This window comes from Macrobrachium nipponense, chromosome 8, assembly GCF_015104395.2.
Source record: "Macrobrachium nipponense isolate FS-2020 chromosome 8, ASM1510439v2, whole genome shotgun sequence".
NCBI lineage: Eukaryota > Metazoa > Arthropoda > Malacostraca > Decapoda > Palaemonidae > Macrobrachium > Macrobrachium nipponense.
In genome coordinates, this window is record NC_087203.1 from 13,747,122 (window position 1) to 13,763,685 (window position 16,564).

At 37.8% G+C, this 16,564-nt stretch overlaps 1 protein-coding gene across 4 annotated transcripts in view; it reads left to right on the forward strand.

Annotated features, from left to right (window-relative positions):
- The window catches only part of LOC135222617 (uncharacterized), a 775,758-nt gene that overhangs the window by 509,723 nt on the left and 249,471 nt on the right, over positions 1 to 16,564 (forward strand). Inside the window, exon 1 of one of the 4 annotated variants that reach the window (XM_064260718.1) lies at positions 2,265 to 3,546. The exons of the other annotated variants lie outside the window; for them this stretch is intronic. Coding sequence (XP_064116788.1) covers positions 3,058 to 3,546 — 489 coding nt within the window. The 5' untranslated portion in view covers positions 2,265 to 3,057. Of the gene's footprint in view, positions 1 to 2,264; positions 3,547 to 16,564 lie in introns of those variants that run through there. 4 annotated transcript variants of the gene reach the window in all.

The following is a 16,564-nucleotide window of genomic DNA, read 5'->3' on the forward strand; positions in this document are numbered from 1 at the left end:
TAAAATAAGGCTAGATGAAGAAAGGATGATTGCGTTTGAGTCTTTCAGATATTTAGGGACAATAATATCCAATACAGGTTCACCGGAGGTGAAATTTAGCTGAATAATATTCATAAACCGTAGACTGAAACTGCAAACGAAAGTAAGGTTTGGGTTTGATTATCTGATGGACGTGACATACACAATTTTTAATATGGCAGTGAAAGTATATATTAAAGAGTCTTGATTTGAGAGTAAACCTTTGAGAATAATACTCGGAGTCACTTGGAGGATTAGAATAGAAATATGAATGAAGCGGAATTTCGGCAGTTCCCTGAGTAGATGAGATAATGATGATAGGGAGATGGCGACTTCGGACATGCCCTTGGGACAACCTCTAGGTCTGAGGATAGTGCGTGGAATTGTCAAGTGGTTTCCCGAGGTCACCAGAAAAGTTGGAAGACTCAGATTTTCTGAGTCTTCCAACGAAGGCGACTGGAGCTTTTTGGAATATAAAGCATTGGAGGTGATTATATATATATATATATATATATATATATATATATATATATATATATATACATATACATATGTGTGTGTGTCCATAAGTTTACAGAAAATATGCCGCTGATACCCACTCGCAGCTGGGTCGATAGGAGGCGGCAGGTAAGTCTCCGAAAATCTACTGTGAATAGGCTGGTTCCTGTGAATAAGTTCGTACGCTGTCATTCCATGTTCATTCTGCAATTACTGACTCAGTGATGAACCCCCCTCACACCACCTTCACCTCCCCGACCACCCATACCTCCCCACAAAAAAAGTCCAAAGTCATTCAGCATTATGGTATATATATATATAAAATATAATTATATTATATATATACACTATATATATATATTATTCACTGCCTGTCTAGGAAGTACGAATTTTTTAAACGCAGGGAATTTTGCTAGTAGTCTCAAGAGTAAATAAACTGATATTCATGAAATAGCATATGCTGAGAGAGAGAGAGCTTTTTATAATTTTCTTTTGCCGTTGTTGGCCGGAATTTTTTTTTCCGAGACCGTTATGGCTGAGAGGGGGATGGATCCCTTTAAGTGAAGATTCTTGTAAACAAAAAGGTTGTGGTCAGATGGCGGATTCGATAGAGCAGAATGATTGGCCAGGCGTTTAGAAGTTATCTTGTAAAAGGGAAGAAGTAGTTGACGAAATAAGACTAATGAAATATGTAGTCCTATAAGTAAAATCATAGATTTTTTCCTTTGAATACTGCGTAGCATTATTTTAATGAGAATATTGAGTAGTATAAGTCAATGAAGAATAAGCAAAAGATCGCCAACCACGACAAAGGTGCTTCGCTGACGTATCGTGACAGAGGTGCAGAAATTCTCCCGCACCTACGTGAGTCCCTTGCCCTTGACAGGGTCTTCTGTTCTTCTCATCATGATTAGTTTCGTATTCTGCTTCATGATTATTGAATTTCATATACAGTCTGGGATGAATGGGATGTCGTATTGGTCGTAATCGGGATTTTTTCTTACAGTGTTTCGTTGGCTTACTGTAAGTTTTTCACCTTATTTAAGTCTGGTTTCGATACAAATTTTTTTTTTTTTTTTTTTCTGGAAAGGTCGTCAGCATCGGAAGGGCTGACTGCTGCACTGTCACAGCAGCAACGGAAGGAACGAATTATGACAGTGGTTGGGCTAGCTGGACCAGACAAGTCCCTCCCAGCCCCCCACCCAATCACTGTCTCCTGCCCCGTTCCCCCTTTTCCGCTCTTCTTCCCCCCCACACATGTGGTTACACTTCTTCCCCCCTGATCCTGCCTCTCCCTGAGACCCGTACCCAAGCAGCTTTTTCTACTTATTACATTTAAAACCACAGTGCTTTTCCCCACGTGCTGTGCAACTGCATTAGCTTGTGCAGATATCACAGGTTACTCGCTATCTCAGGTTAGTCTAACGGAGATTTGAAGTGTACTACTGAAAGGGATCAAATCGTGCATAGATAATCTCGTAACCCAATGGAAACCCCGCGCGGAAGAGTTAGCAGATGTCGCCAGAAACCAAGATTAACTCCAGTTTATACTTTGTTGCTTTCCCCTGCATACTATTTACCTACATGATATAATACGAATGCCTTTTGTTATAGTAGCAGATTCAGCTAGAATTTTGGTTGTTTAACTTTGCATAAGATCACGGTAAAATAGACGGCCAAGACATAAGGTTGTTAGCGTCAAAACTGCACGAGAGTGGAAGTAAGAAGAATCGACGCAACAGTTCCCAGTCGACAGTCATGTGTTGTAGGTGACGAACCGCTCAAGAGAAAGACGTACCTCCTCCAACAGGGAAAACTGTTGCCCCATTATGGATTTATGGCATTTGAAGAGAAGTGAAGGATTCCCGAATCCTTTGCTATTGTGAATTGTGATTACAATCGCGTTAATCTACCGAGGGTTTGTTTCAAAACATCCGGTTAGACTGAATTTCTTTGAAAAGATACAAGTAGATTCTTGTGAGTGGTCGTTATTATTACTGAACTCCACAACAACTTAGAGTCACTTGTGAATTATTGAAGATGGTTCTATTTGATGAATTACTTGAGCTAATTGGTAAGATATATCTTGGATTATTGAATCCTGTGCTGTGTCAGTTATTGAACTAGGCCTAGTGAAGGCTAGGCTAACTTCTTTGGAAAATAGAATAAAATATAAATAGTAATAATAATATATGAGCAAGGATATACTCTGAAAGACTACAGTATTGTGTGAAATACTTATTATAGCAATGAATCCTCACAAATAGGAAGCGTGTGTGGAGATATCGGGCATGGGCTCGGGGTTCCCCCGAGTCTGGTGTTGTATGTGTAAAGTAACGGAGGTGTTAGTTGGGCACGTATCTACTGAAGGCAGTCGGGGGAAGTTAACGGATAGTGGTGCCCATCTGTAGCTCTCTTGCTCTTCTTAACCCTACATACCTGTTTTACCATAGTTGTTGGGTGTCATACTAAATTGGATATGATTTGATTAACGTCCTAATTAATTTGTAAAGACGTGGAAGGGCGGTAGACCTAAGCAACATGTCGATTAATCGCCGTTACCAAACCTTACCAAACTTGAGAGCTCTCAAGAGAAAGAAATCCAAAGAACGCGATGCAGGAGGCGGCGGAGGGCTGTTCGATGGATTCTTTTCAGGAGGCCTAAGTAAGCACGTAGGCTTAGGTGGCTTCGGACGTCAATTGAGCGTCGGTTCTGCTTCCTTTGGCTTTGGGACCAGTGCGGGCACGTTGCTTGGCCGCCGAGAGGGAAGTTATTCTTTCCATTACAAACATAAACAAAACCACCCTTCTGGCGAGCAGCCGACCGACACCCCTGTCAGAAGATCCGATCGATTAGCGCCATCGTTGTCCCTGAGTTTGGGCAGAGTGACTGGACGACGCCACAAGAAAGAAAGGGAAAAAGAGGATTCTTTCAATGCCCGTCATAGCATGCCGTCGTTCATCCACACCCCTCCATTCCACTGGCAGAATTCTCAGGATGTTTCGTTGCCCTTAATCGACTGGCGGAAGGTGAGACTGGATATTCGTATTTTTAAGGCCTGTGTCTGTTACGTGGTTTCTAGGTCATTGCTGCACAGGCGTGTTTGGTGATGTTGCAAGTAACACTAGCGGATATATGGATTATGGAGTAGGCCTACCTGCTTGGTAGTCGCATATTAAAACATTGTATTTAGGTTCATTTGAAAATCGTGTTGAAATTTAATTTGTGGATGAGTATAGTGTGTAACATTAATCCATTTTTTATTCTTTTTCTGTATTCTTGATGTACATGAGTTTCATTTTGAGCCTAATGGCAGGTTAGGTTATAATTGTTTTACATTAACTGAATGCTTTGTTTTCCATGCAATTTGTAGACCCAAGTTAAAGTGTAACCTTTTGAAACCTTCAACCTTCAATATATATATATATATATATATATATATATATATATATATATATATATATATATATACATATTTCGTGTGTGCGTGCATGATGATGGTAGCTGAAAAGCTTTCATATCTAACAAATGTTTTCGAATCACAAGAAACCATATAAGGGACTTACGTCCCTATATATCCTGGCATTGCGTGTGCTAATGGCGCCTAATAAAGAACTCTTTATCTCTTCAGAAGAATTATAGAGACACACTTGTGGAAGAGGCCTATGTCTTGTTCATTATCAGATGACTACATCGGAGGAGTTGTTTAGAGTGAGCGAGAGAAAATGGTAAATGAAAATCTCTCTCTCTCTCTCTCTCTCTCTCTCTCTCTCTCTCTCTCTCTCTCTCTCTCTCCTCTCTCTCTCTCTCTCCTTATGTATCCTGATTGGCGTGTCAAGTTTGGAAAACGATAGTTGATTCAAGTTGACATAATGATTTACCTTTCGAAACCTTGTATATTTGAAGAATATTTGTAGGATTTCGTATTATATGTACTTGTGATTTGACAGAATATATATTTGTATATTTAAGTATGTAATATATATGCATATTTATATATATGTGTATGTGTATCTTGTACAAATTCAATGAAGAATATATTTTGCCGTGCCTTTCTTTGTTGTGGCTGCAAAATGAACTATCCCTCGACCCCTGCCGTCTGTGCCAGTTTGTGGCCGAAAGGGACAGCACTTTCTTGTTAGAAGACGAAGGCTCCTACCCTACCCTGCCCTTCTTATTTTACTTTTAACCCACCTCCCTTCCCTTCCTCTCTGGGGCCATATATTGCTAGGCAGCGGTTCTTTGTCCCCATCGGGATCTTGTCTACCTTCTGAGGAACTGTCCCCATTCTTTTCTAAAGGATGAGGAGAGCGAGAGAGAGAGAGAGAGAGAGCTCTTAACATAACTTGGTGGTTAAGGTTCATTTTTGCATGTATGGTCAGAACCGCCATATTTTTTTGCTCATTTGTCCGGGAAACATTTTATGGTATAATAAGATCGGTTGACGAACAACTACAGTAATCATTTAGGTGTATAACCTCGGTTTTTATTAGATTGGAACGCCCTAACAGTTACATTATGCATTTCGCTGTATATAGAGCTTGCGGCAGACTAACGATAATAAATGAATCTTAGCTTGACAACGAGCAGTACGTCTTGCCTTATCTTCCTCTGCGATCTCGCTGCGTATCAGAGCCTAACAGCCGTCAACTTCACTTCATCGGTTATGAATGCCTGAATTGACGTAGGATTGAAATACATAGTTGTACGTGGAAAGTATGTAAGATATCACGATAATCGAATTTTCAATTACAAAGAGCCAGTGAGATTGAAAAATATTTTTGACAGTGCATTACTTTTAATAGCTACTAGGATCAATTTTTTTTTTTTTTATAGGGTTGAGTTTTTCTGTTACTGTCTTTTTGCCGGATTTATTTATTTATGTACTTTATTTCTTTAAGACCGATGGAACGGGGAATTAGATGGTTTTGGGTACCACAGACAAAAAAAATGGATAGGAAGAATTGGGTCGAATGTAACCATATTAGATAGATTTCTCTTTCCCTCATAAGCATTAAATATACAAAGGTACCTGCTGTGAAATCTCTTGTTGAAAATACGCTGACCTGGGTTCCACCACTGTTCGATAGGGCTGTATTTATTTATTACTATTTTTTTTTTTATCCATGTAAGTCTTTCGTGACTGTGCCTGGCCAGTTCTCACATAATGCATTCGTATCATTCCGGATGGCTTTGGTGCCACCTAATGAATGGAAAGTTGAATTGCTGGCCGGAGGCGAAAATTTGGAGGGGGAAAAAAGTGAAAGATCTCTCTGGATTAATGACAGTTGGTAACCGGTTATGCTTGTCGAGTAAGCAGACCCTCGGGGAACCTTGCAAGCAGAAGAGGCGCCCAAGTTAGTTGATTGAACCGCATGCAATATTTCCCCCGGGCTTGTCTTTGCCATGAGGTTCTCATGGTGCTGCTTCGTCTTCGTCATTGTGGTCTCGATTTGGTTCCTCCCTCCTGACCTCGCATCTCTGACGTCACCCTGTGCCGTTTGGCAGTCGTTTGATTGAACCTACGGTGATTCATGTGAAAGAAAAATGGTGTGCGAGTTGCATATGTACTAGGCTTGTATGTTGTTATTTTGTATTTTTTTTTATTTGTTTTTTGTGAAGTATTATGCTGGCAGAATGAAGGAAAAATATCGAAAGAAAAATTTTGTCTGTGTTTTTCCACAAGTGGATTTTTGTCGGAGTCTTTTATGATGAAAGTGCCACATGTAGCCTAATCATTGTATCCGACATAGATACATTCAAGTTTTTCGTTTTGTAATTTGGTGTTGCCAACTTTGGTTTGTACCAGAATGGAGTTTCGTTTGTGACACCCATTCCAAGTGAAAAGTATTGATTGATCCGGTATATTTCTGTGGTTTTGAAGTTATTATATGTAATTTAAATGACTGTTCCTTTAAACTAGTTGTATCTTTGCTATTCCTGTTAAATGGCCTGGTAATACCCAGAAGGCTATCATGTCTCCCTGCTTTCTATGGAGAATAAGTAATTTTCGGGTTTCTCTCCATCCTCTGTTTTCCCAGAATTGCATAAACTTTTCTCATTAAATTAAAAGAAGTTTGAAGCAAAATGTAACCTCATGTAGGTTATAGGGCCGTGGTTTAATCATTTTCACGATATGCTGTTAGTTATCGCTAATGACTGCTCTCCAGCGAAGAGGTTCGTTGACCTTTGGTAACGTAGTTCTGCCAGTTGTATCCAATAAAAGTTACGCAACATTTTATTCAGAGTAGCTGCTGCTGGAATGAGATTTCGAAGTGGAAAATTAATGTCTTATCTTACTGACATTTTTCGTGTGTGTGTGTTTTTTTTTTTTCTCCAGAATATTCGGATTGCTATTAACTGCTTATGTGTTTTCAATAGTATATGATCAACGTACTCTCTCTGCCTCCAATCTTATCCAATCTTATTTTTAAAGTGGATTATAGGTTCTAGACTATTCAGTTATTCGATGGTTTGGATTGGTTTTCATTATTCTTTTGAGGGTTTTAATTTTCAGTTGCTCATATTTAGATGATAACCAGGTTAAAAGTAATTTAGGCGTCATATTGCTGTATATGACTTTTTTTTGTCCCCTATGTAACCTGTAATTACTCAGCACTTAAGCTGATTCCATAATCGTGAAGTTAAACATGATTACCAGAGTCCTTATATGGATACGATGGAAAATGTGTACATCGCCATTTTCCAGATGTGAATGATGGAAGACCAAAGATGTTGAGAGCACTGTTAATCAAAACCCAGTATTAAAATGATGCAGTTGAAGCAAGCAGAACTCCAGCTATGTGTGCAGTGAGACAACCGCTTCCTTACACCATCAAGAAATATAGTGATGGATTTTTTCCTTCATTACCGAGACGATAGCGAAGGTGGTGAATACCGATAGACTTTATGTGAATATACCGTATTCTAGATGTGGATTTCCTTGAACTCAGAACCTCTTGAGCAAGTCTGCCTCCTCAAACAAGTCGAGTGAGAGGAGGTGGGGGGGAAGGGGGAGCGTATTGTCTTTTGAAGATGAGCTTTTCCCTATATTTCTCCTCCTCCTCCTCCTCCTCCTCCTCTCCTCCTCCTCCTCCTCCTCCGTCCCGCTATCTCCGTTTACTCGTAAAATGTGAACTTTCTGTGAATTCATGTTTCATATTTCCAGTATACAATTCACTTTCACTTCGGGTGCGTTTTCGTGGATGCTCCTCTGAGGAAGGTTTTGTGACTTTTTTTTTTTTTTTTTTTTTTTTTTTTTTTTTTTTCATAGGTGGCATTGATGGCTAGTGGTTTCTTCTAATGATCATTACGTTCCAGTGGATTTTATCTGATATATTGTTTTTAATTCGTGATTAGCTATGTAATGATCTGAAATCTAAAGGGTGATTTGCATATATTTCTTTAATATTTCATCTTTTCTTACGCCTGGGTTCTCATATATTTTATTGTTTCATTTATCAGTTTTTAATATTTGTTCCTGCAGTATTTTGAAAGTTTTCGTCTTTCACGTCTTTGGTTCCTTCTGATTTTTAACTTAGTTTTCTTACCATTGATGTATATATTGCATTTTTTCATATGTTATAACTGTTTGTTCTTTTAGTATTTTTTTTCATCGCAATTTCACAATTGGTTTTTATTGTATTTGAAAAAAAAAACTTTTTTAAATTAGCTTTTGTTCCGGACGTACTACCGTCTTGAAATTGTTAATATTATGGAGGTAATATAACAATATTTTGGGCTTTTGTCTCTTGGGTTTTGATACGAAAACGAAGTTGTCATTTATAGGGGACCCATTGAAAAGTTCAACCTTATTTTCACTAATCCTAAAATAACGAATGGATAACCTTTTAACAAACCTTTGGGAGTAATTCGTATTTTTATACCACTCGCTCAGTTGAACTTACGAAAGGGATAATGTATTCTTGTACGCGGAATTCCTCTCACATTTCTAAAGCAGCTTCTCTAAAAGGCATATTCAGAGAGAGAGAGAGAGAGAGAGAGAGAGAGAGAGAGAGAGAGAGAGAGAGAGAGAGAGAGAGAGAATAATTTTTGGAAGAGTTCAGCAGAGCTTTATTTTTAAGGGAATAATGTATGCTAGAGGCATGTTTTATCCAGTCCTTTAAAGGGGTTGTTTATGTCAGTAGCAGTTCTGTCTTTAGCTATCACAAGGGCATTGTGTAGACATCCCGCCTGAAAACGTAATGATAACTTTGTTCCGTTTCTTCTTCACCGACAACGGACAGTTTTGTTTACAGGTATATACTATATATAATATATGTATATATAATATGTATAATATATGTGTGTATGTATGTATATATATATATATATTTATGTATATGTATAAACTACATATACATACATACACGTAGTCTTGTTTTGAATGTCCTATAGGCTATGCCTTTAGTACAGAAGTAGTTTCTTTCATTCATTTTTATTCTTTTGTTGTATAATTGAAACAGGAAATAAAATTAGGATGAATGGGTTACTAAGCAAAAAACAATGAATTTTTATAAAGAAGGGATGAATGGCTAATGGAAATAATGTTTAATTTCTGTCTTGAAGTATTTGGGGACAGGAAGGTGAACGTGGTCTTGGAGAGTGAAGGAAGTTCTATGGTTCCGAATGGAAGTAGATTTTCAGAAAGAAGGGAAGCTGATTTTTCTCAAATACGAGATGATTGACAGAATGAAAAGTGTAAAGCAGGACAAAATTGTATGGTGCCAATAGTTAAAAAAAAAAAAAATTTAAATCTGCAAAAGAAAGAGATTATTTTGAAATATAAATGGTGAACAGAGGACCATCCAATATAAATAGTGAACAGGCCATCGAGGTACTGGGCGGAGTGGAGTTCGAAGTAGACAGTCCTCTACCGCGACACAAAGGAAACGCCATACCCGCATCTGTCCTGCTCCCAAGCAGCTGCAAATACCTTATGATTATAATGAACAATGCTAAGCCACATGACCTGCGGGCAGCAAGAGGCTTCCCTTGCAAAAGACTTCGAGTGCTGTCTCTCCTGCTGAGGCGTCCTCGAAGGGTATAGTAGGTGTGATTCCGAGTGGTCCATCTTCCCATTGTTGAAAAAGCGAGTTGAAAATCAAAGCGGTTCTACAGTATAATCACTTCCTTTTCCTGTGGCTAACCAGTTTGGTTATAAGTTATTTTGGGGTTTTGATTATATTTTTATAATAGTCTATAAGTAAAAATTGCTTTTGAAACAGGATTTTAAGACAATCTTGAGATCTTGGAGCTTTGTTTATATTATACACATGTGTGTATGCATATATATATATATATATATATATATATATATATATATATATATATATATATATGTATGTATATATATATATATATATATATATAATATATATATATATATATAATATATATATATATATATATATATATGATTATAATCACTTTAGCACGTGAGTCATTTGTTTGGGAGTGTGCAAGCTTCGATATAGAGTGTCCTCAGACATTAATTTTTAAAGTTTTCCGTAGTTATAATGGTAGGAAAGGAAACAATTTTAGTGTTAAAGATGTAAGAAAAGTTTTGTTACAGGAAATATAGTAACTGCATGTTCAGGTATTTTTTTGTTATCTTAAATCAACTAAACTCGCATTGACTCGTGAGGTACTTTGCAAATGAACGACTAGGAGGGTAACGGTAAGAATTGCAGGCGGTGCCCCTCAGTGGCGTGATCGGTATGGTCTTGGCCTCCCACCTCGTTGACCGCGAGTTGGATTCTCTGGCATTCCATTGAGGTGTGAGAGATATGTATTTCTGGTGATTGAAGTCACTCTCTACGTGGTTAGCAAGTCACGTAAAGCCGTTGGTCCCGTAGCTGCAAATCACTAGTTCCATGCAACTTAAAACACCATACAAACAATTGCAGGCACTGAAAATGAACGATTAAGAAGGTAACGGTGGGAATTGCAGGTGGGGAAAGTAAACGATTTGGAAGGGAACAGTAGGAATTGCAGCTGGTGAAAATGAACGATTAGGAAGGTAACGGTAGGAATTGCAGGTAGTGAAAGTAAGCGATTAGGAAGGTAACGGTAGGAATTGCAGGTGGCGAAAATGAACGATTAGGAAGGTAACAATAGGAATTGCAGGTGGTGTGGATGGACGTCAAAGAATGTTGACTGGAATGACAATGAGGTCAGGACGAATAATGAATGCTCCGCTGAGAAGGTGGAGATTGTATAATAATTAAGGCAACAGAAGCTTATCATCATCATCATCGAGAGAGAGAGAGAGAACCAATATTTCAAGCGGGCACAGAATATTGAATGTGCTACTGATAATGTGAAGACCCTCTTTAGTTTTATGTTCATTAATTCAGGATGAAATAGAGTAATAAATATGAACATCAGACTAACCTCCATCTGATTTATCGGTTCTTTGAAATAGCGTCATTACCTAAGCCAAGTGTGAACCAGTGAAAGGAAAGTAAGTGTTGAAATGCTATGCATCCCATACCCCCCTGGAATCCCTGGCTCTCCCCTACCAGTATTCGCGGGAACTGTGCAGATGGAGATTTGCTACATTTCTTACTCACGCAATACTGCAATCTTTGGTATGCGATATACGGTTTGAACGCCTTCGTTGCAGTGCGAAGACTTGGTTTTGTTTGTTTCTTTATACGGAAGATACTTTTACACTATGCGCCTTTTTCACTAACCGTACTCTACCCCATGGGTCCTCAAATGGCTTAGTTTCTGACAACTGTGTAAGAACTGACCGGATACAACGTTGATCGATAACGAGTGGTAAAACGGATGAGTCTTCTGCGCAGACATATATATATATATATATATATATATATATATATATATAATATATAATATATATATATTTATATATATATATATATATATATATATATAGTATTATATATATATATATATATATATTGGCACATTCTCTTCATTATATTAGCTATTCTTTGGAGTTTACTCATATAATATACATACATACATACATACATACACACACACACACACACACACACACACACACATATATATATATATAATATATATATAAATCTATATATATAGATAATATATATATATTTATATAGGTATATTAAATAATGTAGAAACCCCGAAGAATAGCTAATATAATGAAGAGGATGTGAATCTCTGTTTTTAATTTTTTTTTATCGAATTTTCAAGTAGCTGCTGGAAGGGAATTCCATGGCGACCATTTTCGTCGGGGGTAATTCATGCGTTATGTAGGCCTATTGAAAGACTCGTCAAAAACCTGTCCAGCCTAATTCACCGGGACTCCTTTCCGTCTTGCAAGGAGATTGTGTATCCAGCCGCATCTCTTGGATTAAATTGCTGTAGTGTTGGTCATCACTTTGCCAAATTTCAACTTATATGTTGATTGATCGTGTGATCAATACGTTTAAATAGTGAAAAATATTTTGGTCATGGTCGTTATAACTTTCTCCTTTTATACTTTCCCAAATGAAAGTTTAATACCGGATTTTTTGGAACTATTTCTTTGCATTTCCAGAACTCGGAGAATAAATGTTAAAAATTTTTGGAATGATTTAGTACTTCCTTTTGTCGTGTTGCTTCGTCACGTCCAGCTATTTTAAAAATCACTGTGGGAGTATGTTTGTGTATTCGCCATTGCAATGTGCTTGTGAGAAAATGTACGTGTTTCGTTTCTCTCTCTCTCTCTCTCTCTCTCTCTCTCTCTCTCTCTCTTCTCCTCTCTCTCTCTCTCTCTTTGCTTCGAATAAATAGCGTTACTAAGTTGATGTTAGAGAATGTTTTCTGTTTACGTAAACGTTTTGTCAGCATCTTTGATCTTTGTGATGATGTTGATTTTGCAGTGTAGATATTTGCCTCAAATTTGCAAGGCTCTTTGAAGATAAAGAAAATGTCCTTTTGGAAGGAATATTGAGTTAAAAATGAACACGATTGATAAGAAATATGCGGTGATGAGTATAGCAAACCATTTCCATTGTTGGATATTGTTACTGATTGTGTGTGGCCATGGTAAAATCAGTGGTGATGGATGTCACTACCTGATTTTGTGATTTTTACTGTTCATGTTTATATGAATTGTGAAAACTGATCGCCCACGATTATGTTAGAAAGTTACATGTTGCAAAGAAAGTCATTAGAACGACAGGTAACGTTGAATTATTATCTAATTTAGTGTTTGCAATTCTCGTATGTGCTATACGTCTGTAAATTACCAAAATTAGGAACAGAAATGATAGCATCCAGAGAGGATAATAGACAGCACATGAATACTCTTGACAGAGACCGAGCTATTGGCCCAAATGAACGACGAGGATTCTCCTAATTACTCCGACATATGAATGGGAAAAAGAAACTTCTTTCTGCTCTCGAGAGGAATTATATCTCTCCACTTTCGACGCATTTATCTCGCTCCGGTAATCGCCATAACTAGCTAAAGAGGAGACGGGACGTGGATTTATGCTTCGCTCCCGCTGCAGTGTTTTCCACTCGCATTTCTCCTCTTCGACGTCGTTTAGGGCAGGAGACAAGCTTAATGATTTTATATTATACAGTGCATGGTCAGCTTGATACGGGATTTTCATAGTGCATGGTTATGTGGTACAACTTTCTTGGCAAGTATCAGAATTTATGGTCTGAAAGGGTTCTGAGTTTTATAAACCCCTTTTAACCTTTGCTGTCATTTTCGCTATGTGGTATGAAGTGAGAGAATTATTTATCACCGTTCTTATGCTTTCTCTAAGTACAGTAAAAAGAAAGAAAGAAAAAAATTTGTGGTGGGGGGGAGGAGGCCCTCTTGGAAAAGATACATTGTATAGAACAGTTATCCCATAACAATAGCTTTTAAATCCTCATAGAACGCATGACGTCGTCTATCCCACAATCCGCTCCCCCCCCCCTATTCCCCACCCCCCAAAATGAGGTGGGCCTTAAGCTCTGTGAGTAGCGTTATTTAACAACAATTGCTGTTTCAATGTGCCCACTGGGATCTAGAAAACTAATGCAAGTGCACTGTGTGTGTGTGTGTGTGTGGATGAGAATAATGGAAAGAAAAGAAGGTAGATGTTGGGAGGAGGGAGTGAATATGGAAACGTCAGAGCTGGATTTTCACTTAACTGTTAAATATGCGCTTGAGTGATCAGTAGCGGAAACCTTAGCTGTTATTATGCTGTGGTTGATATTGAAGCAATTCATGTGCATATGAGGTGCGAGTCTGCGAAGAGAAAGAGAGAGAGAGAGTGTGTGTGAGTATTCAGCTAGTTACACATGTCCAAGTAAGGAAGGCATTCGGAGGCAAAGAGCCGTAAGAAATATATAGTCTGAATAGAACTTCATCTCCGCTATTTTGAAGTCATCCGTGAATCTTTCCTTCTTTGCGGCTTTGTTTGCATTGCTTTTGCTTTTGCTCCCGCCCCCTCCCCCCCCCCCCCCCTCCCCCCCTCCTCTCTCTCTCTCATCTCTCTCTCTCTCGTCTCTCTCCTCTCTCTCTCTCTCTCTCTCTCTCCAGTTCTTTTTTTCTGCATTCAGTGGCGAGGTCTCCTTGTGATGCATAAGTTTGCGATCGAGGACGATTGATATCTATTTTATGAAGTCGATCAACTTATAGAGTACATTTGAGAGCATTTCATAAATTACGAAGACATTCAGGTTTATGATTTGGAATATGTTTCATTACTCTTTTTTGTTGATTTGTTTTATTTGTTCTTTTTAAAGATTTGGTCCTCGACTCACATAGTTTCCTGAGTGACTTCAACCGTCTAGAAGCAGTTATCAGTTTCTTCATTGATGATGTTTGATCTCATTTCTGTTGCCTACATACGTATATTCTTTTTTCACCTCTGTTGCCTGTGTACGTGTATACTTATTGCTCTATACTGCAGAGAGAGGTAATTGATCACTTAACATTTTAGTATGCATTGCAAGCTGATGGTGTAGCTTGTTAAAAGAATTTTCCGGAATTTTTCTTTAAAGTCGGTAATCATGTGCATTTTTTTTTAATGATAGTGATATACTAGGTTTATAAAACGGTATAAAATCGTAGAGCTCAGAGTTCGGCAAATACTTCATAAAAAGGTGTTTGCAAACTCCTTTCCGCAGGTGAATCAACAGACCCGAAATTATCGATGGTCTGAACGGAAGGTATTTCCTCTCTCTCTCTCTCTCTCTCTCTCTCTCTCTCTCTCTCTCTCTCTCTCTCTCTCTCTCTCTCTATCTCTCCTCTCTCTCTCTGTCTCTCTCCCTCTCTCTCTCTCGCTTCTCTCTCTCTCTTCTCTCTCTCCTCCTTCTTCTCTCATCTCCTCTCTCTCTCTCTCTTTCTGGAATATCGGGCTGTCTAGTTGATCTTTCGCATTGATAAACGAGCCAATTTCCCAGCCATTGTTACGGGTATCATGCAGGTGAATTGTGAGGTTGTGGGTATATTTTGAAGTCGACCATCTCTTGTTCATGTACCTTTGTTTTGATATTATTATTCATCATTATGAGAATGAGTTGTTCTAGTCAAGAGTCCATATTGTATTCCAAGTGATTGTGGTTGTTAATGATTATTCTTCGTAGATCTCAGTTGGGAGAAAAGTTTTAATTTCGAGAAATATGTAGAGATTCTAGTGTGCGTTTTTGTCCGCAAGGGAGGCAGAGAATAACCTAAGGAGTTTGTCATTGGAGCATCCTTTTGATTTTGAAATACAAGGAAATGTTTTTTGAAATTTAATGCTATACAAGAATAAGAGTACCATTACTAAAATGCGTACAATTTTCAGTATTGGAAACGATTCGAGAATTTTTGTGAAATAAGCGCTAATTTTTCTATTACTGTTATATTGATATTCTTTTAAATATTATTATTATTGTTATTATTATTATTATTATTATTATTATTATTATTATTATTATTATTATTATTATTGTTGTTGTTGTTGTTGTTGTTGTTGTTGTTGTTGTTGTTGTTGTTGTTTTTGTTGTTGTCGTTATGGCTTCAATCCAAGTTGCTTATAGGTCATGGCAGTAGGTTAGAGAAAAGCCGTAGGATTTCATTACATTTTTAATTTAGTTCTTTCCTCTGTCTAATTTTGTTTTCCCCTCCATCTTTTGAAGTTGTTGGTCTACTTTTGTTTTTTTTATAATTTTCCTTAATAGTAATTTTTTTTAAAGTATAGTAATTCCTCTGCCTACTTATATCCACTTCCATTTTTCTCCTTTTCCTCTGTTTTTGTGATGTTCTTACATACCTCTTTTATATAATATCCTTTTTTAAAATATAGCTTTTGTATTAGATTTAGCATATTATGGTTTTGATCCCTTATGTTTGTTAAAATATTTGTAATGTTCATCTACATACAGTAATAAGTTTTGCCCCGTTAAGCTCTTGAACTATAATTTGACGTGATTTGTCTCATTGGTTCACCTCTTCATAATAAGGAATTCTCTTACCTCTGCATTTTGGCACATTTTTTATTTCAGTTGTGGACAGCGGCAGAACTTAGTTCGCATCATTAACACTTCCGGTGTTTGTCGTGTTGTCCAGTCGAGTCGTACTTGTTCTTGCGGTTTTGGGCGGGTTGTTTCTCTCTCTCCTAAGAATGTGGTTTTCTGCTCTTTTGAGAAAAAGACCTATAGCAAATACAAAAAATGGGCGATTTCAGTATGGTAAATGGACTTCATCCTCGTAAAGCCTTTTCCCCCTTGTATGAGAAATTTGTTAGGAGCTAATTGCATGGCTATAAGTGTCATGCATTCATTTACTACCTTCTCTCTTCCTACTCCTTCCATACTATCACCATCGTTGAAAGTGTTTCAACAATATAGTAGCATATTGTTGAGGTGTTTCAGCAATACGGTGGCAAGTGAAACGACACTATTTGTTCGAGTATATCTGTTGCTGCATTTCCTTATTACTTCGTTTTGCCGATTGCGTGACTGCGCGTCGTAGACTTTGTCTTTGAGGGTCAACCTTGACCCTTCGTGTGGCGGAAGGTCAAATTTTGTCTCCCTGTCGGTGTCTCGACAGTCACTCGAGAGTGGGAGTTGAGA